Source organism: Hippoglossus hippoglossus, chromosome 4 (assembly GCF_009819705.1).
Source record: "Hippoglossus hippoglossus isolate fHipHip1 chromosome 4, fHipHip1.pri, whole genome shotgun sequence".
In the NCBI taxonomy this organism is placed as follows: domain Eukaryota; kingdom Metazoa; phylum Chordata; class Actinopteri; order Pleuronectiformes; family Pleuronectidae; genus Hippoglossus; species Hippoglossus hippoglossus.
The window spans coordinates 13,403,462-13,429,168 of NC_047154.1; the positions used below are offsets into that span (position 1 = coordinate 13,403,462).

At 41.0% G+C, this 25,707-nt stretch overlaps 2 protein-coding genes across 5 annotated transcripts in view; one reads left to right on the forward strand and one right to left on the reverse strand.

The window, feature by feature from the left end:
* Nucleotides 1–18,574, reverse strand: part of LOC117760482 (cytosolic carboxypeptidase 6-like) — a 266,877-nt gene extending 248,303 nt beyond the window's left edge. The window contains exons 1-2 of one of the 2 annotated variants that reach the window (XM_034583548.1): nt 18,449–18,574; nt 17,220–17,342 (exon numbers count right to left, since the gene is read on the reverse strand). In XM_034583548.1, the coding sequence (XP_034439439.1) occupies nt 17,220–17,342; nt 18,449–18,494 (169 nt within the window). In that variant the 5' untranslated portion in view covers nt 18,495–18,574. Of the gene's footprint in view, nt 1–17,219; nt 17,346–18,448 lie in introns of both variants that reach the window. The other variant, XM_034583546.1, reaches the window with a different exon arrangement.
* A 4,927-nt stretch (nt 18,575–23,501) lies between these two features.
* The window catches only part of elavl4 (ELAV like neuron-specific RNA binding protein 4), a 78,226-nt gene continuing 76,020 nt past the window's right edge, over nt 23,502–25,707 (forward strand). Inside the window, exons 1-3 of one of the 3 annotated variants that reach the window (XM_034583557.1) lie at nt 23,502–23,859; nt 24,036–24,179; nt 24,867–25,007. In XM_034583557.1, coding sequence (XP_034439448.1) covers nt 24,132–24,179; nt 24,867–25,007 — 189 coding nt within the window. In that variant the 5' untranslated portion in view covers nt 23,502–23,859; nt 24,036–24,131. Of the gene's footprint in view, nt 24,180–24,866; nt 25,008–25,707 lie in introns of all 3 variants that reach the window. The other 2 variants (XM_034583560.1, XM_034583561.1) reach the window with 2 other exon arrangements.

The following is a 25,707-nucleotide window of genomic DNA, read 5'->3' on the forward strand; positions in this document are numbered from 1 at the left end:
ACACAATAAAAACTTCCCTATACAGTTAAATTGAAATAAATGTAAAACTATACTCATCGGAGTACTCCCTCCCTTCCAGATCTGGCAGATTGAACTGCTGTCAGAAATAAATATAATTCACTCTTTTTTTTATAAATTGTATCACAAATGACTAACAAACAATAACATGTACTGAAGAACAACCTAAATTAACAAACGGCTCCGTACCATCATGCTACTAAATTCAGGGCAAACTCCGACAGTGGAGATAAAGTTATAGACCAAACTAATATCTGTCAGCTCCTGCTTGTGAATACTGTAGCATGGGGGGGCAACAGACAGCAGCCATGGGCGGCTGGGTTATTGAGCCCGATGCTGGAAGGCCTGACGTGAGAATGGCTGCAGCCTCAAGGTTAGAATTACATGTTCAGTCCGTGGAGCAGCAGGGATATGACACACCATTGATTCCCGTTTTAATTTTATGGTGGCTAGCTCCAGATTCAAACGTTTTGGTAGGCCGGTGGCTTGACCCTTTTTAATCAATCTTGTATCATTTAGTATTTAACTAACGCAAACATCTAACTGATTTTTCGGAAGCAACCCCTGAAAGCTTCAGAGATAAACTAGACAAAGCAAAAAGAAGGTTTATTGAGTATGATGTGGAAAAGCGATTCGCAGTAGACCGCATTTGTCAAGAATTATCTTAAGAGACAGAGACTGTATTAGTGTAAGTGAAGTTAATGAACTACAGACTGAGAGAAGACGAGAAAGAAGCAAAAAGACAAAATATCTAGTCCTTGACATCTCTTGCATAATTCCTCTTGAGTATCATCTTTCTCCGTAGTCTTCTTCAGTGGTGTCTTGGCAGGTTATGTTGAATATCAATCTTTGACCTTGAGGGAAAACTAGTGCAGCGTTTAAGACATTAACAAATTGCTTTTCAATGAACAGCTTAGCCCTGCTGGTGCAGCCCAACAAAACACAATTGCTGGTTCTGAACAAGATTTTACACATGACAGCATCTCCTTGAGGAAAACCCTGAACAAAACCCTCCGCATCTCTCCTTGTCTGTCTTTCTCTGATTCTTCCTCTGCTTCCGTCTCTCCCACAACCATGAAAACAAATAGGGAAAATAAACTGAAAGAAAAGTGAAAATTAAATAACACTCTTCGGAAAACAAAAATGTCAGAGGACAATGCTATATAACCTGCATCAATACACAGGGCCATAGGCAAGTAAACTAGGTGCAAACATGAGATGGCCAAGTGGACAGTCAGTCATTCACACATCCCAGTGTGTGTATGTGTGTGTTGTATTGTGTGTGCATGAGAGACGGAAAGAAAGAGCTGGAGAGGGAGCAGAAGAACCTGGCTAATGTAATCCCATTACGGAGGTACAAGAGGGAGCAGTCACAGTGCTCAGCCCACACAAAGGGCCGGCCTGCAGCCTGTAGCTATCCACTGGATGGATGGTTTCTGCCATGCAGATGGATCATCGAACAGCAGCAGCAGGCCTGTCTGCCTTGAGCCTGAGGTGGAACTCACTCACACAGCCAGCCATTAGAATGCTAATAGGCAGTTGTTTCAAAATGAAACAGACTGCGGTTACTGTGCTTTCTACACGGCAGACGTGTGGGGTATTGTCTCCTCAGTCTTGTATATTTTTACATGGCATGACATTTGTATGGCATTGGGGTGGGAACATGGTGCAGTGTGCACGCCTCACAGCATGGAGGTTCTTGGTTCCTCTGGCTCCTTCCTCCCGAGGTCCAAAGACATGCTGATTGGGATGAAGTTAATTTTGAGATTCTAAATTGACCGTGAATGGGAATGTGAGCATTAATAGTTGTATGTTGGCTCTGCAATACGCTAGCAACCTTTCTAGCGTGTACTCTACTTCCTGCCCAGTCAGCTGGCATTGGCTCCATGCAGCCCCCTGTGACCCTCAAATGATAAGTGCTACAAATAATGAATGGATGGATGTATAACATTAAATATGTTTGGATTAAGAGTTTGTGTTTCTTACAGTAAGCGCCACCAAGTCCTCGGCAGACACCCAGGGAGCCATGCACAGCTCCACTCAGTCTATTTAAAGTGTTAATTTGCGGCCTTTTCATACATGTTTTTTTTTTTTACAGTTTTAGCGGCTCTGTCAGTAATTTACTGCTCCTCTCTGTGTCTCTATCATTCACGCTGTGTGCTGTGCAGGCCGCGTTAAACCAAACCGAACGTGCCGCCATCTCCTACAGCTCCATACATTGTCTAAGTTTATAAATACTGTTGTTTTTACCCAGTCTGAGTTTACACAGCGAGAGAGAGAGAAAAAGAGAGAAAGGGCGAGCGAGCGGCCGATGAATGCACGTGCTGCTCTGAAGAAAGATTTAAGTCATTAATAAAAGTATCGATCATTATGTGATGATCATTGTTGATATCAACTTTTAAACTGTAGCGAGTCAGAGACGTCAGCTAAGAGAGAGACACACACACACACACACACACACACACACACACACACACACACACACACACACACACACACACACACACACACACACACACACACACACACACACACACACACACACACACACACACACACACACACACACACACACAGAGAGAGAGCAGCAGAGTCAGTGTCTGTGCCTTGTAACTTTCTCCCCAGGTTCTGGGATCATAAATAAGCTTCACAATTATTGTATATAATCAACTGCTCATAGTGATGAATCTGACTCAGGAGTAACGTGAAGATTCCACAGTAGAATTTAGGAGGCTGAGCGAGATCTGAAGGAGCCGCCTCGCTCCTTTTCAAATTCTCTTTTCTCTCTAGTCTCTTCTTATTCTCTTCTTCCAACAATGATTCATTGACGGAAAAACCTGTCAATGATCTGAATATCATTAATTTATCATCTAAGGCAGCAGGGCTCCATCTGATTGGGCTAATATATTGACATGCAGTAAACACTGACCGAATTATCTCTGGATATTACAATTTGAGCAAGAAAATACCAAACTTTATAGATTAACCTCAATCCAATTCCCCCAGTCCACGCATACATGTGCACCCACACGAGATAGTACATTCAATTCCCTTTGACGGGCATAGGCAAGGCCACAACTGTGTTGAAACACTAGACAAGAGATTAAAAGAGTGCTGTACTGCTGAGGGAGACCAGCCAGCCACCTTTTTAAAGTTATTTTTTGCTGTGTTCCATTTCATTATTGGAAAACACATCAGTTTCCCCCCCGGCTGCTCTGCGGTGTATGGAGGATTCCTGGACACAGAAAAGGGCGACTGATAAAGATAGAATTGATTCCAGCCAAAAGCAGCAGCCATAGTGAAGGGGTCTCAGTTTAGACCTGCAGCTAAACGTCTGTTTTTTTTTTCTTACCGTCTCTCTCTCTCCCTCTTGTCTTAAGGCAAGTTGTCACCAAGGAAACATCAATCTCCTGCCTCATGACTTCTTAAAGCCTGCCTTCTCCCCTGATGCCTTATCACTTCATCTGCAGGCAAGATTAAACAGGTCACCTCCAAGTTTCCACAATCTAACTACCTAACAGGTGCACTAAACTGCAGTCTACCTTTGAAAATGGTTTAAAGGACTGGCTCAGATTTTCCCAGTCTTTTTTAAAGGAATATTTTAAGGTTGGGGGAAATATTCCTCATTTGGTTTCTTGTCGAGACTGAGATTAACAGATTCTCATTTCATTATGGTTGATATAAAGTTAACCTCTCGATACCCTTTTTCCACTCCCGATACTGATACGTGGGCTTTACGTATCAGCCAATACCATAAACCATCTGATACCAGTGCTTTTAAAAATAACTTTTATTATTTTATAATGTATTTTATGAGCTGTGTGCCACCCGTCGAAAGTTTTGCACTACCTGAGGTCGCTTCTTCTCACTGAGTTTTCAGTGAAAACATGGTATCAAATAGGTACAAATAGATCCACCAACTTACCCAACAAATTGGCAGTATTGGAGGCATCTCTGATGGCTCTTCAACCTCAAAATACCGACCAGATACCTTTGTTACAATGCTCACTTTCTGAATGTAAGTAGAACTGTTCCTTCATACCACAATTAAGTGCAGAATTTCAACTGTAGCTAATATGAGGCTTGACTATTCTCAGCCAAATCACATAGGTTTAGTCCCTTCAACAAGCCCACTTGCAGTATCACACAGCAATGGCTGAGCAAGATAACAAGTTTGTGAAACTGCAATAAGGGCAACGTGTACTGAACACATTGATCACCATAGAAAATGTCCTGATATGAAAATATTAAACTTTGATATACCATTAATAACTTGAATTGACAACACATTACAAACACAAATCACATCAAAGAAACCTACCTAATTCTAAATAAACTAATGAATGTCATTTTAAATGGACAAGCCATTTCCATAGTCACAATAGGGTTGGTTAAGGAAGCACACAAACACCAAATGCCATTACTATTACTATGAGAGGAGAGAAACTCTTCCCCAAAGGAAACTTTCTCCAGTTGCCACAAGCAACAGCTTAAAAGTTACATGTCAAGAAGCACAAAGGGCTTATGTGGATAAACAAGGCAGCAAGATGTCCTGTGTGGAGACACTTCAGCTACTTAGGGACGTGCTTTGACAGAGAGTGGCTGACAAAGTCTCGGAAGAGCCTGAGCCAATGTATGTCAGACACAAAACAGAAAGGAGATGTATATTATAAAATGAGCCAAAAAACACGGTCCAAGTTCATCACCTGAAGCATCACTATCTCGTAAAGCATGCAATGTACAAGTGCTTTTACTCCAACCAGTGATTAAACCCATCCCCTGGAACGAGCACAGAGTAACACCACAGCAACTAACAGTAAGTTTACTATGTGACTGATATTTGATCTTTTAAATTTCTGCCTCCAACTTAATTGAGAACATTTTCTGTTTGAAAACCAAATGGACCTGACTGGACAGTCTACTGCCCACAAGATTGTCTGATAACAAAAAGCTTTTTCATTTAAACTTAATATTTAAAACTGCCTTGTCTGATGTCCTACACAGCCACTCACACAAAGGTTGATTGTGTATTTGTAAACACTACTTGGAAAGTGTTGTGAAACTAATCTGAATACACAACAAAATCAGAATAAGAGCAGACAATAAGAGGGGACAATAAGGGAAAAATCATATTGTTATTAGTCCATCTATGCTTCAGTGAGCTCCTCGTGTCAATATAGATGAAGAAAGCTGGGCCCGAGGACAGCAGGGAGATATGCAGGCAGCCTGCACATATCTGATGATGTACAGGCCTGCCTGCACATTCTAAAGAGAACACATTTCCCAGCTAGCCTTTTATAATTGTATTTTTTCCTTCCAAAAGGCCCTAGAGCTAGACTGGTATTCTCCATCTGAAGCGGTTGGTGTAGTAATGGGTCATAGTGATGCATTCATACTGGGACAGGCTTAATTGTATTATCAATCTCATCCAGACAGTCCTTTAGCCCCACAGCTCTGGACATGCTTCTGTCAGACACTCTGCATTAGTATTGGGGAGTAAACCATGAGGAATTGCAATCTTCACTTTCATCTGTTTCTCAAGCCTTAAAACTGTGGGTTTGCCAGTTAGATGATGTTTTTATCAGAGTTGGGGCACTGCAATCCCTCGGTTCTCATCCTCTCTCCATCACTTTCTGTCTGTCTGCCCATCTGTCTGTCACTCCACCTCTCTCGCTCTATTTATCTTTTGCTTTTGGTGTATTCTGTGTTGGTGGCCACTGAGTAAATACAAGTCTGTTCCAATTTCATGCTATCTTTTAACAAGTTAATTATGTTGAGCCCTACAAAGACTGAGGACAGACAGAGGAGGTGGCGCCACTGGCACAGGGACAACAACCCAGGTCGGGCCTTTGTTGTTCTATCTTGTTTTGTGTCCTCCTCTCCAAAAACTCTCCCCCTTTCTTCTCTCTTCTCCTCTTCTATATTCTCTTGGTGTAAGTCCATCCTTCTCTTCCTCAGAAGTAATCTTTCCAGCGGCTCCAGTGGTGGAGGAGAGTTTGGAGATAAAAGTGTAGGGAGCTGAGGAGTCCTTGGCAAGCCTAAGGCAAGGAGAAGGTCAACAGGCCTGCTAAGAAGGGCTGTTATCATCTTGGTAACATGTTATCGGAGAGCCTGCAGTAGTCTTTATTTACAGTTATTGCTCCCTCTGGGTGCACACTTCAACGCCTGAGGCTGATTGCTCTGTAATGAGTTCAGGAACACAGGGAGCCGATGCAAGAAAAGAAGAGAAACAAGGGAGGCAAGAAATCATTGGCCAATAACCAATAGGTCAGCAAGAAAAAAAAAATACAAGTAAGTACTGAAAATGTCGGTCACTGAAAATGCCGGAGAAAGAGACAAAAAGAAAATCTTTTCTTTAAACCAAGACAGTTTTTCTTTTCAGCTCCTATGCCTGGCAGTTAAGAGCAAACAAATCACCCCAAAGTGGACTGAATTTTCTCAAATAAGGAACAATCCAGTTAATCCAGTATGGCAGTAAATGGCTCTTGACCTGGAGTCGGCTGTATTTGTTCTGAGTAACAGCCACTGCTTGCACCCAGAACACTTGATTTCCATCTCTAATGTCCAGAATGTCTCTTGTAATTTACTTTGCTAGTGGTGCTTTTCCTGTATTTATTTGGCTGACCAATCCGGTACTGTCTCTGCTGATCAGATTGGTCCATATTTAATGGGCTAAAAGGTGAAGGTGCAAGAGTGAATCCAGGAGTTGAGCAAGTCAGGGGGGAGGATATCTGTAAACCCCAGGGTGTTTCTTTTTTTCAGTGAGGAGCAATGCACAGGAAATCTCTCATTGTGAAACAGCTTTTGAATCTAGAGAATTACACTAAGTGCTGCCACTGTCAATGCAATGCAAGCTTTTCAGAAAGAAAAAAATGAAAGAGCAGGAAAAAGCAGTGCTGATTGCCATTCAAAAGGCTGGCAAAAGATCAAGCAGTTTCTTATACATATATATATATATACTTTTCTAGAATACACCATAAAAGCAAATCAATTCTATGACAAGCTAATCCCTTTTTATACCATCGGATATGGGAGATTAAGAGACATAATTTGGTAATTCAATTTAGACATAATTCATCAGAGAAGAAGAGTGCAGGGAGCTTTTTGGGACGGTTCTTCTTTCTCACTGCAGGAGGTACCAGATGATGCTCAGTTGATGTTGCAGATTGAACTGAAATGACTTAATTTAGAAAGAAATATCTTATCATCTATACACAGCATTGTGGTGACAGTCATTAAAACTAGAATAACCGCATTGCGTTTGAATGCCTCTGTCAACAAGTGCAGATTCCATGTACACATTTCTACATAGATTTTTGTCAGATTCATATAAGGTCACTGCAACCTTTGACCACTGAAATCACTTCATCTTTGAGTCAGAGTGACAAATGATCAAAAGTCAAAGAAATACACTCGAGCAGTCTTGAGATATCACACTCAAGAGGCCAAAATCATGCTTTTAACCTTTGGCTACCAAAATTAAATCCAAGATCCGGAGATACTGCGTTCACAGGGGATATGTTCTGATTTGTAAGGTCACAGTGACCTTGACCTTTGACCACCAACATCAAATCAGTTCACCCTTGAGTCCAAGTGAACATTCGTACCAAATTTCAAGAAATTCCCTCAAGGTATTTTTGAGATATTGCGTTCACAAGAATGTGACAAACGGACAACCCGAAAAACGAAATGCTTCCGGGGCAGAGGCATACAAATAGAACTGGACAGTATCATGAAGAACTAAAGCACCTTGATATATTACCAGTAAAGTTTAGTTATTTAAGTTAGTGACCAGCTGTTGAAGGCAGTGGAGCATTAAGCAGCCAAAGATGATTTTTTTTTCTCAAGAGATGATGGAAAACAAATCAGAGCAAAAAAGAGTAAATGTTGAACGTACACTCATCAGGTGTGTATTTGCAGAAACTTGACTCCAAATGCATGCTAATGATGTTCTTTGTCTACGGGATGCATATATAAACAACTCTATGCTGACATATGTGCCTTATCAACTTAATTAAGTGATATTATGTAATGTTGTGTGTACAATTAATGCACTGCCCCAAGTGGCCAAAAATCAATTATTGGAAGTGTAATCACATGCTCTGCTAAAGTCGTGGTTGGGTTTCCCTAAAATCAATTTTTCTGTTAGGGTTTATATCTTAAGCAGTTTTTCAAAAAATCATTTCTATTGCAATTGTTGAATATTTAAACTTAAGAATGATAACAATCTATCTGAATCTGAGTCCTTCTTTACTATATCGTTTGCAGACTGATTTCAGGTGCAGATAACTCTTCTTACCTCTTAAAACTGTCTTTTATGAAATGCAGTGATTAGTGATTATATATGAATTTTGCTGTTGCCTTTTTCTTTTATACAAAAATATTAAAGAGCAACAGTAGGTGAATACAGCTGCTTAAGAAAATAAATATGAATATATAAATAAATATAGTAAGAGTAAAACAGGCATCTTGTAAAAATTTGAATAGATATTATTTTTGTCTCTCTGAAAACAAGAGCTCAATCCAACATCTTCACTACTACGAGCTGTTTGAAAATGTCCACTGAAATAAATCCTGATAACAGCATTTGCCCCCGAGTGAATTTCAATACTGTTTACTTTGAGCAGTAGACCTACGAGATAGCTGCCTGGCTTCAGACCAAAATGTATTCAATCAAAATTCTGCTCCTGTCAGTATTTCACCCTCACTGTATAAGCACATTCTGTACATGAATTTGTGTTATCAAACAAATCCTGGCACATCAATGGAGCTAATCTCAGAGAGAGGTTTGCTAAATAAATCAGCAGAATAAACACAGGCAGCTTGAAAAACACGGACTGGTAAAGCATTACAAATCCTCGCCATTTTCCCAAACTGTACAGTCTTGCCTGGGATGAAAAATGAGACGTCTGCTCTGAAACTGTGTTTATGGCGTCAGAAATTGCTTGGAAATGAATTACTGGATAAATCACTGGAGCCTTGTGTGCAAGCCCCACTCGTGCAATGCAGAAATCTGGTTGCAGTAAGTTTCACTTATGACACACTTGTATCACAATGCTAGAGGCAGGCCCAGAGCCAATTAACAGTGATGTACCAAAGTACATTTAGAAGACAAAATACCCTAAAGCTGAAGTTTAAAAACAACAACAAAGATAAACCTGTTAGTGTCACACCACATCCTCCAATACCAATGAAATAACAACAGTGCCAATTTTCAGGTTACAAACAGGCAATGTTTTTTACATTATCCAGTATCTGAACACTCTTCCTCTCAACCTTTCCAAATCTCACAGCCACACTGTGTATACAGTTGATAATCAAAACCCTTTCATTACTCAAAATTACCAAACCGGTTTGCTGCTGCTAGCATTTGGTGACATTTTGAGAAGAAAATGCGCTGGCTGGGCTTTCTGTGTAAAGCTCATATCAGAGCCATCAACGACAAACTTACAAAGCACCAAGGGTGTTTGTACTACTTCCTGTCAGAGGAAGCATCTTCAACCAGTGCAACTGAGCCAATGTGTTCACTCAGTGATTACACAGGACCATATGCAACAGGCTGAATGTCAGACAGGTTTCATTTGCTCTGCATTTCAAGAAGTCCCACTGATACCACTTCTCACGTCCCATGGCAAAACACTCCCTCAGCCCCTGTGAAGCCCTGTGACAAAGGCAGATATATTGACCACCTTTGGAGTCAAATTCATGCAAATGAATAAGTGATGGAACAACAAAAGGACATGCTGCTGGGAAATAAATGAATCATACATTCAATAACTGAGTTTTTAAGGACACTTTTGTGTCTTGCATCACCCATGGGAAGCTTCTCATAGGGTCAAGCCCATATAACACACAGGCCACTGGCACGGAAAGGGAAATAAACCTGACAAAAAATGCCTGGGTAAAGCCAGAGATAGACGGTGATGATAATAAAAAACACAATAATAATAAAGACTAATCTCTTATGGATACAAATGGCCAACAAATAGTATAAATCAAAAGCAATGGTCTTGCCAACAGTCCCCAGACAACTCGAATTTATCTCCATACTCTACTACTGACTTTAAAGAAAGAGAGAGGGGAGAAAACTGCTAAAAGGGAAAACTGGAGAGGCCATTTAGTGATTTGAGCAGTGAAGCTTCACCGCTGCCAAGGACATGTAAGAGAGACAGAGAGACTGGGAGTGCCTCTCAATACATCAGATGTCAGGAGTGCTCCCTCCCACTCAGACGAATGGATCTTATTTTGGAAAGTCCATAAGAGCTCCAGCAATCTAAGGTCAGTGAGCTATACAGAGAATACAGTAAAAGTCAAAAACTGAACAACCAAAGGCCACAAGTCTGCACAATGCAGTGGTATCTACATGTGTGAGGAAAGTAGTGTCATGAAATTGTTAAATTATGTTAATTTAAAAGAAAACGTGACAATGACAAAATATGTATTTGTTAATGCTTGGTCTGCCTCCCTTCATGCGTTGTTTCATCAGAGAGGGAGGCGGGGCTAGGCACAGAGCAAGATACTGCGGCAAGCCCAGGCCTCTCCAAGCCACTCCTTCTGAGCATCTGGCTTGATTGTAAAAACATTTCCCTCTTCTTTAATCAATGGAAACTTAACTATCCTGATTCATGGGGAACTCTGGCATGTATAAATATCTTCTGACAACATTGACTGCGGGTTTTTTTCTTCCTCCACCTTCACCAGACCACCAGCCAGCCACTGCCCACCGCGCCGCAGTGTTTGTAATATTGTTTTTCTCTGTACTTCCTTATTTCTTTCCCTCTACTCGATCATCTCTCTCTTGATCTCGGTTTCTATCTTTCGGTCTTTGTATGACTTTGGTCTGAGTATGACTCTCATCAGTCATTCTTTAGAGGATCTGTGCAACTGCAACATGACAATTTCTGGGAGAAGATATGGGCTGACAGATTAAATACACTGCTCAGTGTTAGAGGGAAGGAAAAACAAAATTAAAGGAAAAAGGAGGAAAACACAATAAAAATCCTAATCAGCAGTGGAACAGTGGAAATATTTTTCTTCCACATTTATCCTCATTACTTATCTCCTGACAGCCTTTTTTGTTTTTGTCCAATCTCAAAAATATTTCTTCATCAGTTACCATTACTGGTGTGATTTAATATCTTTAGAGCAAGTCCATGATGTGCTTGAGAGATTCCATACAGTATATAATAGAAAAGGTGGAAACCTTAATCGCAGGGTCATAAAGGATAAACACATTGCTCTACTTTTGACTTTCACTTTGACTATAATCATCTGGCCAGTTGCAAGCAGTTCTTTTTCTAACTTAAGAGTTATGTTGGCACAAGTAGGTTAGAAAAGACTTTTTGAATATTGTTCATCTAGATCTTTTGCCATCAAGTGAAATGAGCACAATATCTATTCGATGTATATACAGTCCAGGCTGCATTTGGGCAGTTACACGTTTTTTTGTCATTGAACACATTCATTTTACATATGACAAGGGATCAGCAGACTTATAGTATTGTTGCTTCCATCTGCAGTAAAATCCTCAATGCCAGTGGAGCCTTTTTCCCTTGGCAGCCATACATGCCCAAGTCATATCAGACTGTCTGCCATGTTTAACAGATGAGGTGTTGGCTATGGGCCACACACCTTATTCCTCTTTACATTTATTAAACAGAGGTTGATTTTTGTCTCATCAGTCCATAAAACGTTGTTCCAGAACTAAAAAATTATTTGTTTTTACAAACTACAACTTGGACTTTCAGTTTTTGAGTTTTGAGTTTGATGCGTATGCTGAATCCTCATCATAAGTTATGGTTATGGTCAACATGTTGTCTCTTTATTAACGACAATGAAATGTGTACAGAGAGCATTCTTGACTTTCTGTGCAGTCACAAAGGATGTTGTCTTATCCTCCACAAGACCTGTGATCACCAGTCTATCAGGTTGTTTGTTATGTTCCACTTTTTCCATACACACCCCTGCCTTTTTAAAATGTTCCTTGTGTCGATTTTGAAAAAAACACCTTTGATATCTCACTGATGGATATTTGCTTTTTTGAGGCTCATCATTATCTCCTTCACTTGCAAGGTCACCTCTTCACTCCTCATATTGACAGACAACTCCACCTCAATCAAAATGTCAACTCTCAACTTTCAATAAACTCTGATCTTTTTTTGTGCACGAACTAATGTTGAACCGAGACAAAGCTGCCCGTGGATTATTTAGTAGGCAAAAGTGCAATTACTTTTGAAACCCTGCAATTTGTGCACTTTCTGCTATATTTCCCACACAGTTCTGTCTGTGCTGATGTAAACAAATTCAAATCAAAGTTAGAACTTGGCACTTAAATGTAGTATCCATTATTTCAATTCAAATGTCATCCGCTCAAGATCAGAACCTGAAAGACAAAACAAAAAAAGGTAAATGTTGAAATACTTCTCGACTGTATTTCCCCCATGCTTATTTAATGTGTTACTATCTCGGTTTAACAACGACAAGTTAGGTTAATAACTTATGTATTTGAGACTCAAACTCTAAAGAGGTCTTGACTATTTGGGTCACAGAAATAGCTGTAGGTGCATATCTGTTCTCCAGTCTGCCACATAAGTTGGATTGTATTGAGTGAATTGATTGTAAAGGCAGATGAGTCTATGAGTTGTGCTTATCAATGGACCCCATTAAACACTTGTCACCCCCGAGGAACTTCTTTGACCATGCAAGTCATTGTCAGCAGACAGCACTCTGACTAATCAATGAGTTCTTAATTACATCTGGTGCACGGTCCAGAGGTGCAGTAAAACAATATGTGCGCACTGTCAGTGTCATCCTTTTGTTTAGTCAGCAACATTGTGGGGACGTATTCACAATAGAATTTGGGACTTAGCTGGAAATGTCAACAGTTGGGGTGTGTGACAGAAGAAATGTGACAAGACAAGATAAGAAAGTCATTTGGATTTTTCTCAAAAAAACAAAACAATTAGGCTTCTCTCATCACTTTCATGAATCTCTGCCTTCTGACAAAATACACAACAATATGCCAAGACTGAATGTTGACATATTAAAACAAATCTTCTATTCTATGATTGATTATTCATTGTCCTACGAAGCATAAAAAGATGATCTCAAAGTAAGTAAAAAACGTACATGCTACTCTTTTACAATGCTGTCGTAAGAGAAAGGCTTAATGTTTATTTCCTGCAGTACCAAATGCAGCATTTTCCGAGGTCATCAACATACTGCAGGTTAAATTTGAGTATCCTGTTGAGAAGAAAAGGCTTTCAATGTTTTAGAATGACTCTGTGTCAGAGGACCTGTTGGCTGAGACACATACTGTATGTAAATCTGTAGGCCATCACTGACTGGATCAGCATAGGGCTGACAACAAAGTGAATTCAGCCTCATCTAAATGTAAATTAGGTTTTATACCTTTGGCAAACAGCTTACATAACTAAGTGTCTATTTTAATAAACCAATTAGATTTTACTCTATGCTACACTCACACAACAAAATAAAAATCTGTACTTCATGAAAATGCACATGGGATGCAGATGACTGTCAAACACAGGAAAGAAAAGGAGGCAGGCACAACAGCTCACAGAGTTACATGATTGAAGTGGAGTTGTTGTCTCTGGCACAACACACATCAGTAAACAAACAGGCATTATAGTCATCCATAATATTTATTTCACAAGGGTGAAAAAGTATTGTTTGGTTGAATAGTACAAAGTAAATAAGAGACCATCATTAAGGGAAATCAATAGTGCATGGAAATGTACTGTAAGTGTAATTGTTCTTTGCAAAATGTCCTACTTATCTACTTAAAAAGGACTTTAAAAAACATCCAATAGGCCGCAGTTTGTGCTGTGATGCTTTGCTCTGCTCATATTTATATTTGTATGACAGGTCGGGCTGTTCCTGCTGCCCCCTCTACTCTCGTCTCTCCATCGCAAGAGCAATGCATGATGGTATATATTGCTCAGTTAGTGACCAACAGTTGTACACTACTTTTCACAATGCATTGTGGGAAACAAGGAGTCCACCATATAGGGTATGACAAATTTCACTAAACATTCAAACAACACTACAAAATAGCAAACTGACTATATAGTGGACTCTATATGGACACCTGCTTCAGGAATACTGTAGGTACAGGGTCAACACATGAAGTGGAGAAGTTACACTGCTTGGTACAAGTTCTTTCAGGAAAAAATCAGGAAAGAACTATTATGAACCAATATAAAGACTCACTTTACAGTAAGGCCGAGACAAACAGTGATGCTTAAATGAAACAGCAGCAGGGTATCAATTTGACATTAGCTGGCAAACATCAATTTATGCCCTATTCTAACTTTAGTAGTTCAGTTACTGGAAAGACATTAATATCAATTCCATAAATCATTCAGGAGATGTATCCGGAGCCAGAGATACTGGTATGTTAGTTGATCTCAGTATGGGAGCTCAGCACACATTAATCAATGTCTGAGGCTCTCTGGCCATGTCATCTGGGAAAAAAGGCAAATATATAAAAAGGAGGGGGGGGGGGGGGGGGGGGGGGGGGGGGTATCAACACACTGATATCAGCAGAATCCGCTTAAACTAACATGTTTAGATCTATTTGGTTCTATATTTATGCACTTGTCAATGTAGATTAGGTTACATATTTCTTTATATATCCATATCAGGTGCCTAGGACACATAACAACTAAGAAAACTTATTTGCATGTGACCAGCTGAATATCACTGTGAAAGTCAAACCTAGAGACAAAATGAAAGTGAAAATAAATTTGGAAGAATAACATTGTCAGTGACACCAAGACCAGACATCAGAGAGTAAATAGGATGAATGTAAAGCTCATGTCAGTCTGCATGAACCAAAATGTTCTTGTCTGTGGAAAAATGAAATCTGAGTGCCATTTTAACCTAATCTCCTCGGTCCCACAGAGACCCACTGACTCACTGATTCACTCCAACTACTTCTGCGCTTGAGTGGGTGTCTGTGAGGGTCTAACCAACTGACCTTGTCAGTGGTTGAGAAAGTGCTTACTTTTCATTGTTGCACAATTCATCTGTCAGAAAAGCTAGAAAACAATGATTGTTGACAAAGGACCCTGGGGAATATTAACTTAATCTCACTCTAAGCCAGGTTCCGGCAAAAGAGCTTGACAAGGTATCACGTTGTTCATGCTCTCAAGTATACTTCAAATATTTCTCACCACTAACCAACCAGCATGGCTCTATTGGCCAATTGTCCCTCAAGTGATAATGTGGATAATTTCTGTGTACAAATATAAACAAAATATATCCATATAATAACAATAAAAAGTCAATATCTATATTAAAGTGTAATAGCGACATCAGTAAAAGAAGACCATCACTATACCCAGTACATGCCCAGGTACATGCATTTATGTACACATCAATAAATCTTTATATGAACTTGTCCCAGTTATACTGTTGCAGAGATAAGTCTTGTTCCTGACAGAGCTCTCAGATCCACAGACTCATAGGTTGCAAGACCAAAAACAGACATCTGTTTGTACTGGAGCTGCCCCCGGTTTGTATTCAACCCCTGGGAACTGTTTGATAGTCATATAAGCCTTATTGAAGATCATGTTAACATGCTTTAACTCTTCACCTGTAATTGCTGTATTCCTTTACTATAAAAGACTTAGACCTAAGCTTCTTCTAATGAAGGTGAGATGTACTGCTTTTAAAGTTATTATTATTATCATTGGTAGTAGTAGTAGAACTAGTAGTAGTCGTGGTAGTAGTAGTAGTAGTAGTACTAGGAATAGTAGTAGTAGTGGTGGTGGTGGTGATGTTGGAATATTAGCTGGGGCTTCTGTCTTTAATCGAAACTGTTAATGGAGTCCTTGGTCCTAAAGTTAAGTGACAGTGACCATGTTTAAGATAAACATTTTGGTTTATTAAAGCTCTTCTTCCAAATGATTTCATTCTTATTCTCACACTATATAAATACACCAAAACTAATGAACAGAGATCATGGGCTGGAACATGCAGCCTGATAAGGTTGGATAAATAAGATGATGCTAATCGAAGGCTGGAATTTGTTTCCTGCAGTCAAATATATTTGTTCTCCTTGTAATAGGATTTTAACTGTTGTATTTTGATCACACTAGAGCTGTTTGGTGAAAACTTTAGGCCAGAGATGCTGACAATAAAATAACCCAGTTATGATAAAAAACACAGTGTATCAGAATATATGTATCAACTGTTAACAGGATAGGATGGTGTCTAATTATGAGTGACAGAGACAAAAAAGAGAAAACACAAGCTAACCGAGTAGATATCAAGACCAATGGTATTGAGTTTAATATTTATATGAATTTGACTTAATGAACAGTTAAGGTGTCAACTATCTTTGGTCTGTTTTCATTTGGTCTCAAGTCTTAACAGTTGCCCCCACTTGCCTTAAATAATTTAGAAACTATTTTTGAGGACATTTTGGTGAATTTCATCATTTTTCATTTACACGTTTTTGAACATGCAGCTGGACACTTACAGTCAGGTTAAGGCAGGGATGAAGCATGCCAGGCCTCTGGGTCGTATGAGGCCCGTGAGACAGTTTGATCAGGTCCACGAGGCAATTCATGAATATTTCATATAGAATTATTTTTCTGCAATAAGCCTGAAAGCTCTATATACTGTATGCACTAGGTCCCGAGGATTTTTCCATTCTGTGCAGACATGCACTGATGTTTAACATTCTATTCAAGATGGCCCACTGCTGTGAGCAATTATTTTCAAAACTGACTGTTGGAAAGATTTCTCTCAAGACTGACTGACCCAAAAGCTGCGAGTAGCATCAGCATCAGCATCGCTACCATCTGACAGAAGATGTTTCGCCGAAGAGAAGCAGATCCAGCCATCGCACCAGAGAGGTTACTGTGATATATGTGTTCAATTATTAAGTATGGCCCCTGAAGGCTGTTATAAAAACTGAAATGACCCTTGATAGGAAAAAGGTTCCCCACCCATGGGTTTAAGGATTTTTCCTGCAGGTTGAAGGAGGGCTGATACAAAATCCACATACTGAAGCCTGTAATTATTTGCAGCCACAACTGAAAACAACACATACCACTCAACACAAAGAGATATCTCTAAAATGAAAACAGCAGCATCAAAACATGTTTGTCATGGCTTACCACTGACTTGTTTTTTTGGGGGTTGTGTTGTTTTTTAGTTTCACTACTCACCGCTCTCAAAGCAAGCGTCAAAAACCAGGTGTCCTTTTCGTAGAGCTCCTGAGTATCCTGGTGGGCTCACCGTCAGTTTGTTCACATTCCCCACCAACGCATCCTCTCCTCCGGCTTCACTTCCTGAAGGGCAAGTCCAGTATGAATGACAAAGTTAAGTCCCACTTCATTCAAAGACATTGTGTAAAAACACATTTTCTCGACCTTAATTTAAGATGATTTTGCCAATAGGTAGTTGACAGCTGACCTGGGTAGTTGAAGTAAAAAATATATGATACCATGCGTGTTCTCGTGTTATAACAAATTATGGTTACAAATGTATTTACTTACAGTTAACTTATAGTTACTTAAAAGTTATTTGTGACTCATTAGAAGAGTGAGAACAAAAGAGTCAATCTTCAGTGCAAACTAGAGCACACATCTAAATAAAGCATTTCAAGATGCAAAGATTTATTTTCGTTGTTTGAAAGACAAGTTGCAGTTTGAAGCTTTGTTGAACAAATAGCTTTTACCTACACAATTGCCTGATTGTGTTGTGTTTTTTGTGATTTTTAATCTAATTTGCATCTTCAGACAGACAACACACCTTTGTGTATATTGTACACACTTGTCTGTAATATAATACTAATATATAATATAACCTATCAAAATGTAGGCTGGTTTACTCTGTTTAAAAACACCATGAACAGTAAAAACCTAGATCATCAGACAGACAGGTTCTCATAGTAAGAACTGAATCCTTGTATTGACAGACAGGTCAGTTCTTCAGTGTGTGTTCACGGGTTTGTCGCTTTGATATCAGCCCAATAAACGTGAGCACAGAACAACTCCAGGTTCTGACAGCTAGCTAATTAGCATCACAGGAGGAGCTACGGTGACCCAGCTAGCTAGCAGCCACTACACCTGCTCTCAGCGCGGCTCCCCTCACACATAAACAGGCCGGCTCTTCACCTCAAGTCCTCCCGTGCGCTACAACACCCGCATTCACTTCATGGTATGTAAAGTGTCAGTGACAGCAGAGCTAGCTCTTAACAAGCTGGTGACACGACTCTTGTTTACATCCATGTACCTGCTAGCTAGGTTAGCACACCTCACGTTAGCGTCAACACAGACTCGCGTGGAGCCCGACACATGCACATGTATTATTATCCAGGCTACGAGGGACCACGCGCCTCCTTCTGCTCGTATAACAACGCAGAGGAAGCCGAGTCGGGGTCATTTTTACACACCAGTGTCGCCGTCTCTAACCGTGCTCTCCTCCATCTTCCTCTCCATTCTGCTACACAGCAGCCGACGCTCTCTGCGCGTTGCCCCGGTAACGGAGGAGGAAGAGGCGCATCTCTGCAGACACACATCCGTCTGCATGTACGTTTTAGTTTCAGTTTAGAGGTTCATCAATCTCACAGTCCAGCTTAATTCAAAAATCGAGAACATGGGGAAAACGGCTCTGGAGGTGATGGGCAAAGAGGACCATCCTTCCCTTCAGAAGGTTCTGTGGTCAGACTGGCACACAGGATCCTTAATAACCGGTCACACATACTGTTCTCTGAATTTTCCTCAGGCAGACGTTACAGAGCCTATAAGTGTAAGACCAACCGCCTCAAGCTCTCATGCATCCCCAAGTCCATCACACTACTCAACAAGGAAACATGTGTCTCAATAAACTTTGCACTTTTTCTGGCACATTCACACTCACTCTGGTTTTCAGGTTTTAATGCCAGTTTTTCTTTTTTATCATCATTTTAAGTGTCTCCCTTTTATTCTCCATTATTATTCTGGGTCTTACACAATATGTCCTTGTGTATGTTTTTTGTTGTTTGTTGTACAATGTACTGTTCTGCAGTACACTATACTTGCCCAGATACATGCACATGCATACCAGTATACAGTATAATGCAGTATATACAATATTTTATGTATGAACATAACAGCTCAATGATATGAAAAAATTGTTGTCTCAGAAGCATTATGATTTTATTATCAGATCTGATCAGACCATAGTACAGAGAGAAAACACCAATTAGAGATCACATTAAAACCAGTTATTTGTTTTAATGTTGTGATTGACGTGTAGGTAGAACACATTGACTAGTTATTCATAATAAAGATTCGTGAGAACTTCTCTCAGATTAAACTGTTGCCAAGATACAGTATGTCATGTCTCTGACAGAGCTCTCAGATTCAGATTCACAGACTCTCCAGTTACATTACCAAAAACAGACCAGATGTTGATGAAACCATATCTTTAGATCATATATACTGAAGCTGCTTCCTGCTTTTTTTTTAATTTAAACTCTGGAATTGTATATTAAAGTCAAATAAAACTGAAGATTCCGTAAACCTTCTTCAACTGTTCACCTGTAATTGTTGTATTATTCTAATTTAAATCACTTTGATCTGAAGCTGTCGAAGCAAAGTAGTGGTGGTAGTAGTATTAGTTGCAAACTGTTTTGTTTCCGTTCAGAATAATAGCCCCTAAAGTAGCAAAACAACCACAGGCACTGATCATTTGTGTATTTAAATAGGCTACCATTTGATATTGTAAATCAAAACTACTAAACTTGTAATTCTGAGTGTTAAACTGTCAGTGTTGGTCAGGAAAAGTCAAAGACATTCAGCTTTATCCTCCATCTGAAAACCATATGTCAAAAAATATTCCAAAAGTAAACTTAATTAATACTTAATTTAGAAAAACTTCATATGCTGGTGTGCAACATAGTTAATCTTTGACATTTACATTCTGAAAACTCCAGTAAACTAGAAATAAGCAATCCACAGTGCCTTTCACCTGTAACCAGTATATTGTACACACCTCAGTTTTATGTCCAGAAAAAAAAAGCCAATCATTGCAGACAGCGGCCAGAGACTCTGAATTATCCTGTAGATCGATTAAAGCTGGAGGTTTTCTAGACAATTGGAGCATAGATGTCATCAAGGCCAATCAAGCCTGGCCCTATTCCTTTCCCATTACAAAGGCTTCACCTGATTAAGTACATCAAATGAGCAGCCGCACAACTCCTGGAGCAAGAGGCGCACAGGCTGCTGCTAATTTTCAGGTTGTAAGCTGTATGTACCGGGACCAAATGAGTGAGACCAGGGAGAGGGCAATGGTTTTCTCTCCGCCGCGTGTGATCTGTATTTGATGGCGGGCATCAACCAGCCTCTGAGCAGATAGGTTGGACTGATTATTTCTCAGATGACAGGAAGAGAATACGGGGCTGCTGTGTAATATTTCGCTAAAATTAAAAATTGAATAGCTGTCCTCCATGCTATGTCATTCCTTTAACACTATGCCAATTAAAGAGCTCTATGGTGGTACAATCACTCATTTTCAAGAGGGAGATTGAAATTGAATTATGGAGCATGAGAAGAATGAATTAGATACGCTACATGTCTCCCTTGTTTCTCAGCTCTTATCAATCTGAGAGACTGCAGAAGTGTAGCTGAATTTACCGCAAGATCCTCGCTCGTCTCTGCAGGGTTCATAGCACTTTAGATTCCGTAACTTGATCGAAAGACCAAAACTCCCATCTGGTTTTCAAATCTAATAATTACCTACAATTACATGTGATATGGCTGTGACATGTTGCAAAGTAGGGTCCTATATTGGAACTACAGTGGCTGAGGACGTTACGGCAAAGTGTTGAGTTGCATGAAGTGTTTTTTTCTTGATGGTTTCCCTTTTCTTTTGAAGCATCATATTCTCTATTGTTGTGTCCTCCTAAAGATGGACAGAAAATAGCAACACATTCAACATTAGCCCCATCTTTTCTCTACCCAAGTACAAATCTCCATGCATGCAGGCTGTATGTTTCTTGTCATGATGTTTGCAATGTGCACCAACGATTTAATGAACACATCTATCACTAGAAAATAGAAGAACATGAAAGAGGAGAACAGTCCTCAGTATGGCCTCTCAAATTTTAATTATCTCTCAGGAGAGGGTATTTTTACATGTTTATCAAAACAGTTTTGACCTCTAATGATTTCTGCACATTTGAATGTGCCTCACATGTAGACATGCCTGTCATGGTGAAATACAGAATCTACAGTAACTTTAAGAAATGGCGGCTATTTAAAGCGGTTGCTAGTGACTGGAGGACACACCACGGCATCACAATCCCGTGCAGAACATATCAGAAACCCCTCGGGGAGACAGACGCTTTGGCACAGCAAAGATATTTTTCAAGCCGTGCGTTTCATTCTTTCAGAAAGATACTCTTTCTTCTAAACTGCAAAAATGATCAAATAAGTCAGTGCTTGTGGCTCAGTAGCACGACTGAGAGAAAAAGAAAACTGACACAAAGAATTTCTTGTTTATGTTTCCAGCCTGAAGCTCGATGTGCATGTACGTGTGTGTGTGTGTGTGTGTGCGTGTGCGCGTGCTGGCCGAGCAGATCTATGTTTTTGTATTTGTAATCCAGCAAGTACAGGGAAACCCTCTCTACTTTGGTCAGCTCAGGACTTCCGCACATATAGTCCATCATCATCATTGAAGAGGGAAGTCATGCAAAAATCAAAACACAAGGCACAAGTGGCGGGGAGTCGGACACGGGTGGATGTGAGGAGTGCCAGCTTCGGGCGCGGGGGGGGGGGGGGTTACATAGACCAGCCGGCAGGACACAGAGAATCACTATGGTGACAGCAATCAGGGGGCTCAGGGGAGTGAGGCTGGGTCAGAGAGGACGGCTTGAGAGGCAGCTGACGGAGGAATCAGCCCTCACTCTGGATGATTCAACTGACAGCTCCCCCCAGGGCTCTGCCTTACCAGTCATCCCCAGAGACTGTGGGCTTTACAGTACAGGGATGTGGCTAGTAGTCCTTTTTTTCTGAGGGGGGCAATTAAATGGAATTTAAGCCAAGTGAGTACGAGGGTGCAACATCACAGTTAGGCTGTTGATGATACCCTCGAAATATCCCCTTACAGCTGAAAATGTAAAAAAGAGAAAATGTGCTAATTTGATACATGTAAATGTCATTATTAATATGCGCCACATGCTCGGTGTCGCTACATATTTTTTTCCCCTCCCTGTCTGACTTAAACATCTGTAAAAACAAAGTGTTTTCCAACACTTCCTCTGCTTTGGTTTCTTCCCATTACCCCCCTCTCTCATCGATTCATCATCACCCACTCCTCTCCCTCTCCCTCTCTCCACTGTGCTGGACAGTGTCCACCTGAACAGATGGTCCAGTGTCAATAGGCTGCTATTAACTGGCCACTCTCCGCCGCTCTCATCCAAGACAGCAAAAAGCACATTCAGAGCACCGAGAATAAATCCTCTGCCTCGCCGACGGAGCCACAATAAGATACAACTGAAATTAGCTTTAGTAAAGATGACAACGTTCCCAATCACTCTCCCATCAAATAGCTCTTAATTCCACAAGCATCTGGACTTTTTTATACTTCACTCGATGCAGATGCAGAACCCCATGAGTCACTGCTGTCTGAAAAAAGCGTTATCGACTGAATCCAAGAATGAAGTGAATCATATTCTTGGCACACATCTCCCCCCTTTTTTCTTTTTTGTTGTTGTTTGTTCCGTCGTTGGGATCTCCTGCCACGCTTGTGACTAGCTGCTTCGTCATCTCTGTGCCACACCCTGCTGAGGAGAAGGACATCCACCTGACCTTGATGCTCACATCAGCCCAACCCACACTCTCCCCCCCGTCTGGTTGCCGCTACTGAGAGGTACCCTTCACTTCCACTCTCTTGAGGCATCTCGATGGTGTGCGGCTTTTATTGCATCCTATTACTTTGCTTGTATGTGTCACGAAAACACCTCAAAGGAAGCGCTGAAGGCTTTTCTTCCTCTTAAGTCATAACTGTTCTCCACACTCCTGTTTTTTGTAAAAGCCACAAATAATTAACAATAAATAAACAGTATTACTCCTCAAACCCCTCATCGGTTCATTCATCCAGGCTGTGTATCCTGATCCAAAATGCAAAACACTCCTTCACCATCTATACCTGTGTGTTATAGACACACACATGACAAGAGGAGAGGAAAATCTAAAAGATAGGAGTGGCACGGAGAGGAAAGGATGTGGTGGCGATGGTGTCGCTGTTGTAAGAACAGTCTTCCCACCTTGTGGCAGCATAGTGAACTGAAGCTGCATCAATGCGTGAGCAATGGGGGCAGAGCGAGAGAGAGAGGGGGGGGGGGGGCAAAGGAGAGAGCCAGAGTGATACAGTGTATGAGAGAGAGAGAGAGAGAGAGAGAGAGAGAGAGAGAGAGAGAGAGAGATAGATGGATTGAGGGGAGGAGGGTGAGCAAAGGAGAGAGCCAGAGTGATTCAGTGAGAGAGAGAGAGAGGGAGAGAAAGAGAGAGAGAGCAAAAGGGAGGGGAGTTTAAACTAAGTGCTATGTTTTGGGACAGGCTAATCTGCTAGCGAGCAGTGTGAGGATCGGAGCGTATTGTGTGAGCCAGTGTGCGGGGGACAGATAAGGGAGCCAGCCAGCCCGCCAGCTCGACCCACCGACTGCCTGTTTTAATGTGCTGACTCTTGGGAGATTTCAAAAAAAAAGAAAAAGAACAGCAGCATATTGACTCCTTAGACGTGTGCGGAGACCCTGGGCACAAACTCCACTACTACAGCCACAGCCTGCAAGAGGTGCATCCACAGACAGGGGAGAGAGAGAGAGAGAGAGAGAGAGAGAGAGAGAGAGAGAGAGAAAAAAAAAAGAAATAAGAGGACTGAAAAATCACAACTCCAAAATCTGAATATTCAAGAGGGTTTTTTTTATCCCCCTCTTTTTTCAATTGATTTCATTTTTTCTTTCTTTCTTTTTTTTTGTGTTCCCGGGACTGACTCCCAGCCGTACACAACGAAAAGAAAACAGGGGGAACAAAGAACTGAAGAGCACCTGAAAACAAAAGGACAGAACGGCAAAACAAGCACTGAACCTGAACATGTTCGAAATAAGCAGATCCCTCAACGCCGCTTTGTTGAGCAATGAGGTAAAGAGATTTGGATTTCTTTCCTCCATGCCTCACCTGTATATGTCTGCTGCCAACCATTCTGTCATGTATGTTGTCGTGTGTGTCCGTGCGTGTCTGTGCACTTCTGTACGCTCGTAGCCAAAAGGAAAAGGGGATGATTGATAACCGCTGCTGTTTATTATATTTCCCCGGCACGATGGTCGGTACGCAGAAACAGGGACTGCTATGCTTCTCACACTCATCCTGCCTTGTAATCATAAATGGAGAGCTAGTGTCTCGACTTTATATCCCCCTCATTGTAACAAAACCAAGGTAGCCATCAAAAGCCATCAAACACAGGCTTGCTTGTGAAATTGCCCACCTGGGGCTAAAATTGTATGTGTGCCTTCATGTGCACGTACAGTAAGTCTGCGAGTGTCTGTGTGTATGCTTACATGCATTTGTGCGAGAGCAAAGTGTTCTGTAATCCCCCTCTACCTCCTCTTTCTTCATGTTTTCTCCCCCACTCCCTCTTCTGTCCTTTACCATCCTCGCTGTCCTTCCTCCCTGCTGTTATCTGTTTTTCCTTCCCTCCTCTCACACCCCTTCCCTCTCTTTTTCCCCCCTTTCTCTCTCTCTCTCTCTCTCTCTCTCTCTCTCTCTCTCTCTCGCTCGCCTCCCCTCTCCTCCCGTGTCTGTGTATGAGCGTGTGTGTTCTGTGAGCAGCATCTCAAGATGATGGCGAGGTACGGGCAGCTCTCGGGACTAGCAGCCAGTGGCGTGGGCTCCGTCCCCGAGACGCACTCGCCGCTATTTCCCAGGGATCTCCTGTCATCGCCAGCCCAGATGGGTTACAGGTCACCCCTGGTAAGAGGATAGACAGACCAATATATCTCCATCTCTCTAATGAACACGGGCAAGTGTAATACCAAGAACCGAAACAGGGAAAAAGGTGTGAGTGGTAGTTAATACAAGTGTGAATCTCTTTCTATGTGTGTGTGTGCGTGTGTGTGAGTGTGTGGGTGGGGGGTATGTGTGTGTGGGTGTGAGGGTGTGTGTGGGTGTGAGTGGAAGAGCAAAAGAGCAGAAAGAGAGCGTATCAATTGTGGGATCCTGCCTGTATCCCCAATGGATAGTATTAATAAATATTTACATTGTTATGTTTGTTCAATTACGGACGCCTACTCTGTCTTTAGCCTCTGCCAGTCAGACTGTTGTCAAGGGAATTTGAGGTGTGTGAGTGTGTGTGTGTGTGTGTGTGTATGCATGTGTGAGCGTGTGTTTGTATTGGTAATATGTTTTATGTTTGTTGTATGCAGTGAAATTCTGTCAGCATCTGCACGATTTGCATTCAATTTGACCTTTGATAAATATGTAACTTTCATAGTAAATTAGTCAACACGCGTTAACACTCCATCACAATACTAATACGGTGAAAGTTTGTATAAAAAACATTTATGAGTATTTTTTTCATGCTCCCCTAGGAGATATAGACTTGTGTAAGATGACCGATTTCCAATGACATTTGATTATAACCATCAATCAGAGTCAACCTCTGACGAGTCAC